The sequence below is a fragment of the Anolis carolinensis genome, unplaced genomic scaffold (genome assembly GCF_035594765.1).
Source record: "Anolis carolinensis isolate JA03-04 unplaced genomic scaffold, rAnoCar3.1.pri scaffold_8, whole genome shotgun sequence".
NCBI lineage: Eukaryota > Metazoa > Chordata > Lepidosauria > Squamata > Dactyloidae > Anolis > Anolis carolinensis.
Genome location: NW_026943819.1, coordinates 8,056,413 through 8,070,984, shown reverse-complemented (window position 1 = coordinate 8,070,984; position 14,572 = coordinate 8,056,413). Strand labels below are relative to the sequence as shown.

At 37.4% G+C, this 14,572-nt stretch overlaps 1 protein-coding gene across 2 annotated transcripts in view; it reads right to left on the bottom strand.

Annotated features, from left to right (window-relative positions):
- Positions 1–14,572, bottom strand: part of pdlim2 (PDZ and LIM domain 2) — a 78,704-nt gene that overhangs the window by 25,026 nt on the left and 39,106 nt on the right. For both annotated transcript variants that reach the window (XM_008120159.3, XM_062960943.1), the window contains exons 4-6: positions 6,223–6,292; positions 2,680–2,873; positions 862–946 (exon numbers count right to left, since the gene is read on the bottom strand). In XM_008120159.3, the coding sequence (XP_008118366.1) occupies positions 862–946; positions 2,680–2,873; positions 6,223–6,292 (349 nt within the window). The remainder of the gene's footprint in view (positions 1–861; positions 947–2,679; positions 2,874–6,222; positions 6,293–14,572) is intronic.

Genomic DNA, 14,572 nt, shown 5'->3' with positions numbered 1-14,572 from the left:
AAAGGCAGAAGGGGAATTGGACTAAATGGCCCAAGGGGTCTCTTCCAACCCTCTTTATTATTACTCTTTATTATTATTTATTATTATTATTAGCATTGAGGCTGAGTGGCCATCTGTCAGGGGTGCTTTGCTCGTGCTTTCGGTGCACAAAGGCAGAAGGGGATTGGACTCAATGGCCCAAAGGTTCTCTTCCAACCCTCTTTTTATTATTATTATTATTATTATTATTAATAATAATAATAATAATTATTATTATTATTGCTTGGTGGCCAACTATAGTCCGGCCCTCCAACGGTCTGAAGGATTGTGAACTGGCCCCCTGTTTCAAAAGTTTGGGGACCCCTGGTCTTGCCTCACTTACCATGAAAGATGACTTCTAGTCCACATGGAAACAGGTAGTAGCAACAAAAATCGCATTGCTGGGCTTCTCCCCAGGGTTGCTACTCAGTATGGAGTACTATCAAGCCAAAGCACTCAGCAAACAACATATCTCAGACACAGAGCACCAATTGGATATAGCCTACGCCCCAACCTTTGTTATCAATGAAGATGGGAGATATCTCACCTCCATCCATCTCCCTGCCTCTCCATCTCTTTCTAGTCCCTTCCCTTCTCTAAATTTGTGCATTAGCCTTCAACATACCTCTGTTTCTAGCCTTTTAGATTTTAATATACAATGCTTTTATGAGACTGTACCCAACTTTCATTATGCTGTTCTATGACTATAATAAAGATTTTTTAATTTTGATATGTACCGATGCCTGGAAATGCGTACAAATTGCTCAGAGAAGCACAGACGGTGCTACACAGATCACATCAACTGAGTGCTGGGGAATTGCAGAAACTCTCCTGAATCTTTACCTGTCTGCTGCTTGAATATTGCTGGCCCTGCAGCGGTGGAGACCGTTCTTCGGAGACCCTGGCCGGACTCACCAGAGACTGGAAGCTGGAAGAGAATACAGGCATATGTTTATCCTATTCCTATCAAAATTTTTGCCGATCCACTCCTTTGGGCTTCACACAAGTCTACTATTTGCCAAAATATATGATCCTATGCTGGAAAAGAAAAGCACAGGACAGTATAGAGAAGAAACAGCAAACAGGATCAACTCTGATCTCTGAGCGCAAACAAAGCTTACGCCAGTTGCAAAGATAACAAGCCACGTTACATAAAAGTATGGAGAGTTGGAACTTGGTGAGAATCCTCTCTCACATAACATATGGAAGATAATGTACATTCAAAAGAGTTCAAGAAAGTCTCTTCATATCATCTGGTGATTATTTAAAATTATTTTTGATGCATCTACATGACAGAATTAATGCAGCTTGACTCCATGTTAGCTGCTGTGGCTCAATGTTATGGACTCATAGGAGCTGTAGTTCCTTTTTAAAAATATATATATTTAAAATAAACATACACATAGAAGAATGGTATAAAGAACTATGGAAATTAGCAATGAACGATAAGTTGACATGTAGGTTAAGAGTTAAAAAAGGGGTATGGAAGGAAAATGACTTTGACGAGATTTGGGGAAAATTTATTGAGAAAGGTTTAAAAGAAGTAGATGGGAAATTACCTCCACAAGAAGAAATGGTATTTTGGAAAGAGAATGTAAATCGAAATGGCTCCGGGGGTGGGGGGTGGGTGGGGTGGGTACGGGGCCAGAGGTGAAAAGAAACAGCATACAAGATATATCTATATATATAAAAGGGTAATGGAATCACGGCACCGGACAAAATAACTAAACTAAACGCCCCACAACCTCGAAAATTGACAGCACAACCTCTCATCCACGCCTCTACGTTCATACAACAAAAAGAAAAGAAAAATTAAGTCCTAGCCATAGCAATGTGTGGCCGGGCACAGCTAGTAATAATAATAATAGTAAGTTGTTAATATTATGGCACACCTGCAGGCCCTCAGGAGCCAGGTTTCATAATCATAATAATAATGATGATAATAAATTAATATTAATATTATTATGCCATGCCTGCAGAACCTCAGGAGCCTTGTTTAATAGTAATAATAATAATAATAATAATAATAATAATAATAATAATAATAATAATAATAAGAAGAAGAAGAAGAAGTTGTTAATATTATGGCACACCTGCAGACCCTCAGGAGCCTGGTTTAATAGTAATAATCTATATATAAAAAAGGGTAATGGAATCACGACACGGACAAAATAGTAGTAGTAATAATAATAATAATAATAATAATTTGTTAATATTATGGCACACCTGCAGACCCTCAGGAGCCTGGTTTAATAGTAATAATCTATATATATAAAAGGGTAATGGAATCACGGCACCGGACAAAACAACTAAACTAAATGCCCCAGAACCTCGAAAATTGACAGCACAACCTCTCATCCACACCTTTATATTCATACAACAAAAGGAAAAGAAAAATTAAGTCCTAGCCACAGCAACGCGTGGCTGGGCACAGCTAGTATATTTATATAGTTGATGCAATGAATTAAGAGTGAAATATAAGAGTATTGAAGGTATTGATGTATGGATGTATTTTAAGAAAACTAATAAAAAAATTATATATATATATATATATATATATATATATATATATATATATATATATATATAAATAATATATCAAAGCCATGGTTAGTTGAATTCATGGGTGCCGAATCCGTGGATACAGCCGATGTCAGGTACCTGCGGTTGTTGGCCACGGGGTCCTCTCTGCCTTCACCAGACAAACTGGTTCTTCGAGGGCTGTATGGGCTCCCGGATCGGCCTCCGGGAGACGGAGGAGAGAAAGGGCTGCTGGGCCGCGGACTGATGGAAGCCGGGCTAGAGAAGGAGGATCGCACTGAGTTCTGCCCATCATCCCTGGTTCTCAAGGCACCCTTGAAGGAAAGACAACAAAAACAATGTCAGGAACAATGTGCAACACAGAAGACGGCTGGAGACGTTGGTTGCCAGAGGTGGAAAGCCACAGAGAGATCCTACACAGTGGTGCACATCCACGTTGGCATCCCCTCTCGTAGTCTTCCAAAATTTGAGTGCCAAAAAGGTCTGTCTCTCCGTAATGACGGAGGCAGCTCTGCCAAACTGTCCTCCTTTTCATGCAGTGTTGGAGATATTGTTTTGCCAACATGTTTAAGTTCACTGCTATCTCAAGTTGAAACATACCGTATATACATACCGTATATAAGCCGACCCTATTATAAGCCGAGGCATCTAATTTTACTACAAAAAAACTGGGAAATCATTGACTCAAGTATAAGTCGAGGGTGGGAAATTTCAGAAATAAAAATAGATACCAACAAAATTACATTAATTGAGGCATCAGTAGGTTAAATGCTTTTGAATATTTACATCAAGCTCTAATTTAAGATAAGACTGTCTAACTTAAATCATTATTAAATGATTAATATTATTAAATATTATTAAAATATTAAATCATTATTCTCATCTTCTTCAATGTACATTTTATTTATTTATTTATTTATTTATTATTTAAACTTATATGCCGCCACTCCTCTAGGGCTCGGGTCAGCTTACAAGAAAGGCTAAAACCTAACAATTTAAAAACATCTTTAAAATATATATATATTTTTAAAAAAATCTTAAAAACGCTCCCTGAGGGCTCGGAGTGGTAAATGTGCTTATGTATCCTTTTAATAATAATAGAGTAAAATAATACATGTAAAAATAATAATAATAAATAGAGTAAAATTGCATGTAATAATAATAATAATAATAATAATGATAATAATAATAATAATAATAATAATAATAATAATAATATCAGAGTGAAATAATAAATGTATTGACCGGCTATATCTACCTAGAAGATCAGGGGGCAGAGGACTCTTACAAGTAAAACAAGCAGTCAAAGAAGAAGAACATGCCCTGGCAGAATATGTAAAGCAAAGTGAAGAACCTGCTTTGATTGAAGTCAAAAATCAGAAACTCCTCAAAGCACAGCAGACAAAGAATCAGTACAAGAAAACCGCACTACAAACTAGAGCTGACAGCTGGCACAACAAAACATTGCATGGAAAGTTCCTTGACAAAATTGAAGGAAAAGCTGATAAGGAGAAGACCTGGCTCTGGCTCACAAATGGGACACTGAAGAAGGAGACAGAAATCCAGCATGTCTATCTTGTTTGCTGTGTCATACAATAAAATAATAAAAATAGATAATAAATGTACTAGTACCAACAATAATAGAGTACAATAATAAATGTAATAATAATAGAGTACAATAATAAATGTAATAATACCAATAATAATAGAGAAAAATAATAAATGCACCATATATTCTCGAATATAAGCTGACCCAAATATAAGCCAACCAGGATCCTCACCTGAGTATAAGCCGAGGGGGGCTTTTTTAGTCCTAAAAAAAGGCTGAAAAACTAGGCTTATACTCGAGTATATACAGTAATTGGATTTTGGGCTGCATCAAAAGGAGTCTCGCGTGTAGATCGAGGGAACCCACGACACGTCACCGGCTCCTTGTGCATAAGCCTAAATATCTCACTGGACTTTCGCCTCAACAGACTGAGATAATTTTCTTCAAGCAATTTCCCCTACTATATTATGAGTCAGTATTCAATTCTTGCTAATGTAGGACTCTTGAGCAACACCTTCTCCTAATATATGGATTCCCCACGCCCACCACACTTTCAGACTGTGTCATAAAATTCAGGAATGTGCAACTATCAAAGCAGAAAAGTATTCATGTTAATTTGACTTGTGAAATGTTAATTAAGGAAATGTACATTAAATTAAGACAGAAGAAATGACAACCTCATCCCTATTCTCTCCACACAGACCTATTGCGCTATATAGCAAAATACAAAGCAAGTATATTTTTCACAAGCCGATCTTTCATATGTCCCTCCTTCTGATTTTCGATTTAAAACCTGGAAAAACGTTAAGCAAGGATAACCTACAACAAACATGGACAACTGCAATGAAGGATTTTTTTTCATCCCTTACACAAGCTATAGGCGATGATTTAATCATCGCCTTCTCCGGAGAAAAAATGATAATATCACAAAGAACTACTACCTCAACCACTTCATAGGAAATCTGCTACAAAACAGGAGCTTTTTTTGTTGAGTTCCAGGGTCAGAGAAGCAGATGGTGAAAGCAGAAGAATGGCTTGCCCCATCAATCTATATATATAAAAGGGTAATGAAATTTCGGCCTAGGACAAAACAACAAAACTACACATCCCAGAAACACCAAACTTGGCAGCACAACCCCTCATCCATGCCTCTATGTTCATACAACAAAAAGCTCCAGCTACTCCAGAAAACGGCCAGGCTTTGAGACTGCAAGGCTATTCATTGCTATTCCATCTGGCCAACAAAGGATTCCCATAAGTCACAGCAACGCATGGCCGGGAAAAGCTAGTGCTATATAAATGACCAGCCACTGCCAGATGGGATAGAGAGTTTTATCTATGTTGATGATCATGCCATCACCACTCGAGCAGGGAGCTTTGAAATGGTTGAACAGAAGCTTTAGGTGCTCTTACTGCCTATTACAGGGAAATCCATCTGATTTCTATGACAAACTGTTTTGCCAAATGTATTCACTGCAGCCCAAGAATAGTGCAAAATACATTATCACAACATGTTGTAGCTAAATGAGGTGGGTTTATGAACGACTGGACTTGGGAACAGCTCCACTGGATCCAGATTTCCCTGTCTAATGCATTCCTTAATGGTTGAAGTTCTCTTTTCTTTAATAATAAGAAAATGGGCATAAATGATACACCCATGCTACAATATGGTGGATTCCAGGTGAAAGACCAGCCTCATTATAATTATAATTCTATTCTGAATGTTATTAGGTTTCTTTCACTGGGATATTTTAATCTAATGATTTTATCTTATATTGCTGCTATAGTCCCCCCACCTTTGAAGTTGACTGAATTGCATTGGTGGTTGTTTGATATTATTACTATCGATATTATTACTGTTGTTTAAATCTTTGTTTTAACTTGTTTTATAATCTTCTTGTGTTTTAAACTGTGTGTATTGTTAATGTATTTGCGCTGTTACTTTTGTAACATTGTGAGCCGTCCCGAGTCCCCACGGGGAGATGGTGGCGGGGTATAAATAAAGTTATTATTATTATTATTATTATTATTATTATTATTATTATTATTATTATTATTAGACCCCTTGCATCCCCAAGCTCTTCATTTTATACATAAAAGCCTAATGAACTCACCTGAAACTGTATGGATAGCATCTCTGGGGAACTTTCGCCATTGGTCTGGCTCAGAGAAAACTGCGGAGTCCTGGAAAAAGAGGACAAAAAAGTAACGTATTGGTCAAACTAAGTATATATACCCCTTCAATAATGCAATGCTCTTCTGAAACAGGTGCCTCATATTTTAAATATGCTGTTTCTAAGACAGAATTAATTGTCAAGACCAGCCCAACTATTAAGCAGAAAGGCAGCAGATTTTGGGTGTGAGATAAAAATGGGAAACTTCTAATCTACTTTGGTGTTGTTTCATGCTTGTGAAAGTTTCCATCTCAGGTGCCAAAATAACTTAAGTTAGGAGGTTTGCTTTGCACCTTGAGTCAGGAATGAGTGCGTACCAAACACCAACTTCTAATCTATAACATTTTTTAAAGGAGCCAAGCAGATTGGGTTCGATGAACATCTGTTTTGCATCCTCAGGCATTAATATACAGTATACTCAAAATTGCAAGTTGCTTCTGACTGCTTGAATATCAAGCAAAAAGTGGACACTAGAAATAATATCATACGAAAGCAAACCTGCGGATCGCAACCAGATACAGTGAAGGTATCTGCCCTTGCGCTTTGCTACTCTGCTGAATACGCATGCGCAGTGTGGAACACATCTCACCACGCTAAAACAATGGACGTGGCTCTTAATGAGACATGCCACATTATCACGGGATGTCTACACCCTACACCACTCGAGAAATTATATTGTTTAGCTGGTATTGCACCAAATGACATCCGTCAGAAATTAGCAAATAGTAATGAAAAAATCAAGACATGGACATCTCCGGCTCATCCTCTGTTAGGATATCAGCCAGAATGGCAATGCCTTAAATCAAGAAACAGCTTTCTAAGATCTACAGAGGCACTCACAAGAACACCTCAGCAAGCGAGAGTCCAAAAGTGGCAGGTTAAAACCCGGAACCTCAATCAGTGCCTGAGACAGGATGATAAACGTCCCTCCTGGGAACACAGAAGACTGGGCGACTTGGAAGGTGCTGAACAGACTGCTCTCTGGCACCACAAGATGAAGAGGCAATCTTAAGAAATAGGCTACAAAGTGGAGTCCACGACATGTGAGTGTGGAGAAGAGCAAACCACGGACCACTGACTACAATGCAGCCTGAGCCCTGTTACATGCACAATGGAGGACCTTCTCACAGCGACACCAGAGGCACTCGAAGTGGCCAGCTTCTGGTCAAAGGAAATCTAGTATAATGCCAAGTTTTTAACTTTGTGTTTTTTTAAATACATTAAAACTGACACAATAAATAAATCTTCAAAAGACTTGAAATTTAGCACACTGCAATTGAAGGATTGCAGTGGTACAGATATAGGCAACTGAAATAAAAATTTGCACCAAAAAATTTACCAAATTTGCACCAAAAAACTTTATCAAGGACTGGGAACGATTTCTAAACTTTGTAAAAAATAAAGAAGGCAACTTTTTTAGAAGGTTTCATAATTTAGCTTGTTAGAATTGGCACAGGGAATTTACCGTATAAATAATAAATATCAGGCCAGAAGGAAAAATAGAAAAACAATGTCATAGGAAGGACGAATTATATATGGATGTTTCCAACTCAAGGGACTAAACTGGGAGGGGTGGGAGGCAGGGAGGGTATAGCCAAATATGAATATTATGTAAATATTAGGAAGTATTTGTATTGGCTCATGCATATATACATGTATATAGATTTGTTTTGCTGTTTTTATGAATATGTAAACTGAAAATAAAACATATTAATCTAAAAATGGTGTTGTCAGCTGTCATGATTACAGTATAAGCTGACCCGAATATAACCTGAGGCACCTAATTTTATCACAAAAAACCTGGGAAAACATTGACTCAAGTATAACCCAAGATACCAATAAAATTACATTAATTGAGGCATCAGTAGTTTAAATGTTTTTGAATCTTTACATCAAACTGTAATTTAAGATATGACTGTTCAACTCTGATTAAATCATTATTTTCATCTTCTTCAATGTAAATGTGCTTATGTATCCTTTTAATAATAATAGAGTGAAATAATAAATGTAATAATAAATGCAGTAAAATAATAAATGTAATAATAAATAGAGTAAAATAATAAATGTATTAATAACAATAAAAATAGAGTAAAATAAATGTAAAAGTAACAACAATACTAGAGAAAAATAATAAATGTACCAACATATACTCGAGTATAAGCCGACGCAAATATAAGTTGAGGCACCTAATTTTACCACAAAAAACTGGGAAAACATTGACTCCAGTATAAGCTGAGAGCGGTAAATTTCCGAAATAAAAATAGATACCAATAAACTTACATTAATCGAGGCATCAGTAGGTTAAATGTTTTGGAATATTTACATAAAGCTCTAATTTAAGATAAGACTGTCCAACTCTGATCAAATCATTATTCTCATCTTCTTCAATGTAAATGTGCTTATGTATACTTTTAATAATAATAGAGTAAAATAATATATGTAATAATAATAAAAATAAATACAGGAAAATAATACATGTGGTAATAAATAGAGTAATAAGAAGAAGAAGAAGAAGAAGAAGAAGATCAGAGTGAAATAATAAATGTATTAATAATAATAAAAATAGAGTAAAATAAATATCATAGTACCAACAATAATAGAGAAAAATAATAAATGTAATAATACCAATAATAATAGAGAAAAATAATAAATGTGCCATATATTCTCGAGTATAAGCTGACCCAAATATAAGCCAACCAGGACCCTCACTCGGGTATAAGCCAAGGGTTTTTTTTTCAGTCTTAAAAAAAGGGGCGAAAAACTAGGCTTATACTCAAGTATATACAGTAATAATAATAACAATACAACACAATAATAATAATAATAATAATAATAATAGAGTAAAATAATAAATGTAACAATACCAATAATAGAGAAAAATAATAAATATACCATATATACTTGAGTATAAGCCAACCTGAATATAAGCCTACCAGGACCCTCACCCGAGTATAAGCCGAGGAGGTTTTTTTTCAGTCCTAAAAAAGGGCTGAAAAACTAGGCTTATACTTGAGTATATACAGTAATTACCCAAATTATGCAATGTTTGTGGTGTGACTACAAGCGCAATGGCCAAAGGCACAGACAGAAAGCCTATGAAGTTTAGCTTCCGTTTCAATACATGAAGATTTCAAAACCTACTCAAAACGAGATTTCTCCCAGTCTGGCATACAACGCAAATCCTCAAGTGAAGCCTGGGCCATCTTGGGTATGCTGTCATCCCATAAAGACGGGGCTTTGTTAATAGAGGCTGTCTGCCTCTCCCACTGGGTGTCCGCACGGGAGATGGCTTTCAAATGAGGCACAGATGGCGGGTCTAAGCAATACATACAACCAGCACAGAAAGCTGGCTTCCCATATGGGGATCAAAGCAGAATTATGCCGCCTGCCCCCTGCCCCCCATTGCCCTCCATCAGAGGAGTTTGGGGGCTGGAGGGGGGGCTGGATCCCTATTTCTGAAATGGGCGGAGAGGGAGAGAAATTTCCTTTACATTCTCTCAACAGGAATGCATTTGGGGCTTTGATGTAGCTGGGAGCTGGAATTCATTAAGGGGAATTAAATCACAGAGAGAGGCAAAGGCAAGTTGCAGTGAGATGGAGAAGAGGACAAAAATGCAACAAAACAAGGGGATGCCAAAGCAGGGGGATGTGGCACGGCAGAACGGAGATGAGCCAATGTGTATAGGTGTATGTATATATATACACAAACACATATACACACACACACATCAAAGTGTTCAATATGCTTCAGAAAGACTTAATGGCTTTATTCTTGCTAGGGGTGGGTGGGCAAGTGCAAGGGGACAATTTATTTTCTAGGGAAATAAATGCTATTCTGCCACCAAAAAACCAAACAAGACAAAACTCTTTCATCCTTTCTAGTCATCGGACTCCGTCTTTGGCATCAGCTAGCTTCCCAGTTAGGAAAGAGTATGGATATGTTGTTTTTGTGTGTGTCAGGAGCGACTTGAAAAACTAAGTTGTTTCTGGTGTGAGAGAATTGGCTGTCTGCAAGGACGTTACCCAGAGGACACTGCCCGGATGTTTTCCCATCCTGTGGGAAGCTTCTCTCATGTCCCCGCATGGGAAGCTGGAACTGACAGACAGGAGCTCACCCCCCCTCCCCGAATTCGAACCACCAACCTTTTGGTCAGCAGTCCTGCCTGCACAAGGGTTTAACCCACTGAGTCACTAGAGGCTCCTATAGATATGTAAATGAGAGAGAGAATCTTAAAGCATTGAGATCTTTCATTTCTCAGAACAGGAAAACCTATTTTATTTCAAACCATACGAATGTGATCGCGTCTACAGAAGGGTAACCAGAATTGACCAATGTGGTGGAGGCTCCTTCTTTGGAAGCTTTTAAACATGGGCATCTGTTGGGGTTGCTTTGAATGCAATTTTCATGCTTCTTGACAGAATGGGGTTGAACTAGATGGCCCACCAGGTCTCTTCCGACTCTTGGATTCCATAATGTTTATGAGAAACAACTTTGGGAGATGGTTAAGTTTAACCTGGAGAAATCTGAACAGTGTTGCAGCAGTCAATAATCTCTAAATATCTAAAAGGATCTCATTGAGTAGATGGAACAAGTCTGTGGTCTGTCACTACAGAGATTAGAGCACAAACCAATGGATTCAAATTACAAGAAAAGTGATCCCACCTGGACATTAGGAAGACTCTCTTTACTATATGGCCTATTTGACAGCAGGCTGGATAACAACTGAGGTTCTTTCCACACTGCCATATAATTCAGAGTATCAAAGCAGATAATCAAGATTATCTGTTTTGGATTACATGAGTTTACACTGGCATGTTATCCAGTTCAAAGCAGATAATCTGGATTTTATATTGCAGTGTAGAAAGGGCTTGAGCTTGATCAACATCAGAGGACCACAAGTTCCTCACCCATTATCTTGTGGGGTGGAGTAGAGCCAATTATTGAAATGGTGGCTGAAATTGATTCAGATCAAAATTATTTAAACCATGGTTTAAATCGCTCTTCAGGAAGATTCTAGCCAATCATCATTTCTTAGCAGAAGTACTGATAGTGTTTTATATAACAATAATGCATATTCAGAGATCTATGTTTCCTTAGAAGGCAGGAACATAATGATTGTTTCAGATTGCTTTCCAGTTCATCAATAAAACAAAAGGATCACTTGCTAAATTTAGGCACCAAAATGCCTATGTCATGAAAAGACAGAAAGAAAAATTCTATTTTTGTGTTGTCAAAGGCTTTCATGGCCGGAATCGCTGGTTTGCTGTGAGTTTTCTGGGCAGTATGGCCATGCTCCAGAAGCATTCTCTCCTGACATTTTCCCCACATCTATGGCAGGCATCCACAGAGGTTGTGAGGTCTGTGGGAAATTAGGCAAGTGGGGTTTATATATCTGTGGAATATCCAGGGTGGGAAAAAGAATGCTTGTTTGCTTGAGGCAAGTGTGACTGTTGCAACTTGCCACCTTGCTTAGCACTGAATGGCCTTGCAACTTCAAAGTCTGCCTGGGGAATCCTTTGTTGGGTCTGCTTGAGGCAAGTGTGAATGTTGTAAGGCTGGGAGACATTAGGCTCCCTGTTTTTCTTAAAATACGATCCTTGAAGCTTGGAATCTGCTCATACCTGCATGACTCCATACCTGAATCAGTTTTGGTCTCTATGACGTTATGGTATCTGGCACCTGAAGGTGAGGCGGGGCAGGTAGAAAGCTGCCGATTGGCCATTTCTGGTATGAAGGAAGAGCAAATGATCTGAAGGGGTGCTCATCTTAAGAGCACTTACCTGCGGAATATATTACAGCCATAGTCAAAAAGTGAATGTGGCACCACTAACAAGGCAACCTGAATATACATGTGCAAAGGAAAGGCACAAAATACATTTCCGGGTCCTAAATATGTGAGTGACACTAAGACGTCGGCTCCTTAAAAGGAGAGGAAAGCAAGGCACACACACAGTGAAAAGAAATTTGGAATATTTCTTTTTCAGATCCCAGGGAACATTTATTTTGGCTCTGGTTCACATTTAGAGTTATCTGAGACAGGCCAAACTTCCACAGGCATTTGAGTCTCAGGAGAACTTGATATAGGCCACCACTACCATTAATGGTGACCAATATTACTGTATATACTCGAGTATAAGCCTAGTTTTTCAGCCCTTTTTTTAAGACTGAAAAAGTCCCCCTCGGCTTGAGGGTCCTGGTGGGCTTATATTTGGGTCAACTCATACTCAAGAATATGTGGTACATTTATGGTTTTTGTCTATTATTATTGGTATTATTACATTTCTTATTTTTCTCTATTATTATTATTATTATTATTATTATTATTATTATTATTATTGCTACTATTTATTTATTTATTTCTCACATTTATATCCCGCCCTTCTCACCCGAAGGGACTCAGGGCGGCTTACAACAGTGGCAACAATTAGATGCCCATACAAACCAATATAAACAGTACATAAAACAGTTAAAACTATTAAAATACATTATGAATTAAAAATATACATTTCAAACATAAAAATATACATTTCAAACATACTATTACATTTATTTTACTCTACTACTAGTATTCTTAATACATTTATTATTTCACTCTATTATTATTATTATTATTATTATTATTATTATTATTATTGCATTTATTATTTTACTCAATTATTACTTTTTATTTTCCTGTATTATTATTATTATTATTATTATTATTATTATTATTATTATTATTATTACATGTATTATTTTACTCTATGATTATTAAAAGGATACATAAGGGCATTTACACTGAAGATGAGAATAATGATTTGATCAGAGTCAGAGAGTCTTATCTTAAATTTGAGCTTGATGTAAATATTCCAAAAAATTTAACCTACTGATGCCTCAATTAATGTAATTTTATTGGTATCTGTTTTTATTTCTGAAATTTACCACCCTCGGCTTATACTGGAGTCAATGTTTTCCCAGTTTTTTGTGGTAAAATTAGGTGCCTCGGTTTATATTCAAGTCGGCTTATACTCGAGTATATACGGTATGTTGTTTAGTCACGTAACTGTCTATGAAAGCTTATCTCTGCTATAGGTAAAGGTAAAGGTTTCCCCTGACGTTAAGTCCAGTCGTGTCCAACCCTGGGGGTTGGTGCTCATCTCCATTTCTAAGTCGAAGAGCCGGTGTTGTCCGTAGACACCTCCAAGGTCCTGTGGCCACAGGCATGACTGCATGGAACGCCATTACCTTCCCGCCGGAGCGGTACCTATTGATCTACTCACATTTGCATATTTTTGAACTGCTAGGTTGGCAGAAGCTGGGGCTAACAGTGGGCACTCACTCCGCTATAGATGATCCTAAATGACCATTAGACAGTGTGAACAATGAGTCACGTCAGACAGATAATGCAGAAAGATGGCATCAAGATATTGAGAGAGAGAGAGCTGTGCTCATGCAATTTGTCCCTTAAGCTAGCCCGCTGTCCCCAAATATCATGGCCATAATTTAAGAAAGATTCAAGTGACAGTCCATTTGGTTCTGATGTACGGAAGGATTGTCACCTTCTTTGCTTCAGGCTACAAAATATCTTGGGTTGGGTCTTAACAAGACAAAATGTGTCATGACACAAATGCATGCATTACGAGCAACTCATCATGACTCAATTTTAAACAAATCTTAACAAGTCAAACTGCCACTTACTCCTAAGTGTTAAGACTAAAACTGAACGCTCTTTGTTATACTGCAGACAACTCAACTCTACAAAAAAAATAAATTATTCATTTGAAATGTGGTTCTGGGAGAAAAGTTCTAAGGATAGGATACTATAAAATGCCAAAAACATACAATAAATAGATCCTGGAGCAAATCAAGATAGAGCTTATCTTTAGAAGTTCAAACAACTAAACTAAGATTGTCATACTTTGGTCGTATCATGAAAAGGCAAGACTCACTAGAAGAAAAGTAATGCTTGGACGGATGGAAATCAGTAGGAAAGAGGAAAAGCCAATAGCACATCCTTGATGGATGAAGTCCATCAACGATGCCCTAAATCTGCAAAACCTGGGCCAGGCTGTTGAAAATTGGGAGACAATTGGTTCATGGGGTTACCGCAAGTCAAAGTTGATGCAAAAACAGTTAACAACAGCAATGAATGCTAAAAAATAATTCCTCCGAATCGGAAAGGTAGGCGTATTTTGCAAGATATCCACAAGACGCAAACAAAAATGTCCTGATATCATGTTACTGGTCAAAAATAGCAACAAAGTGTAGAACATCAACACAATTCTCCTGTTGCTTGTTATGCTGAAGAAA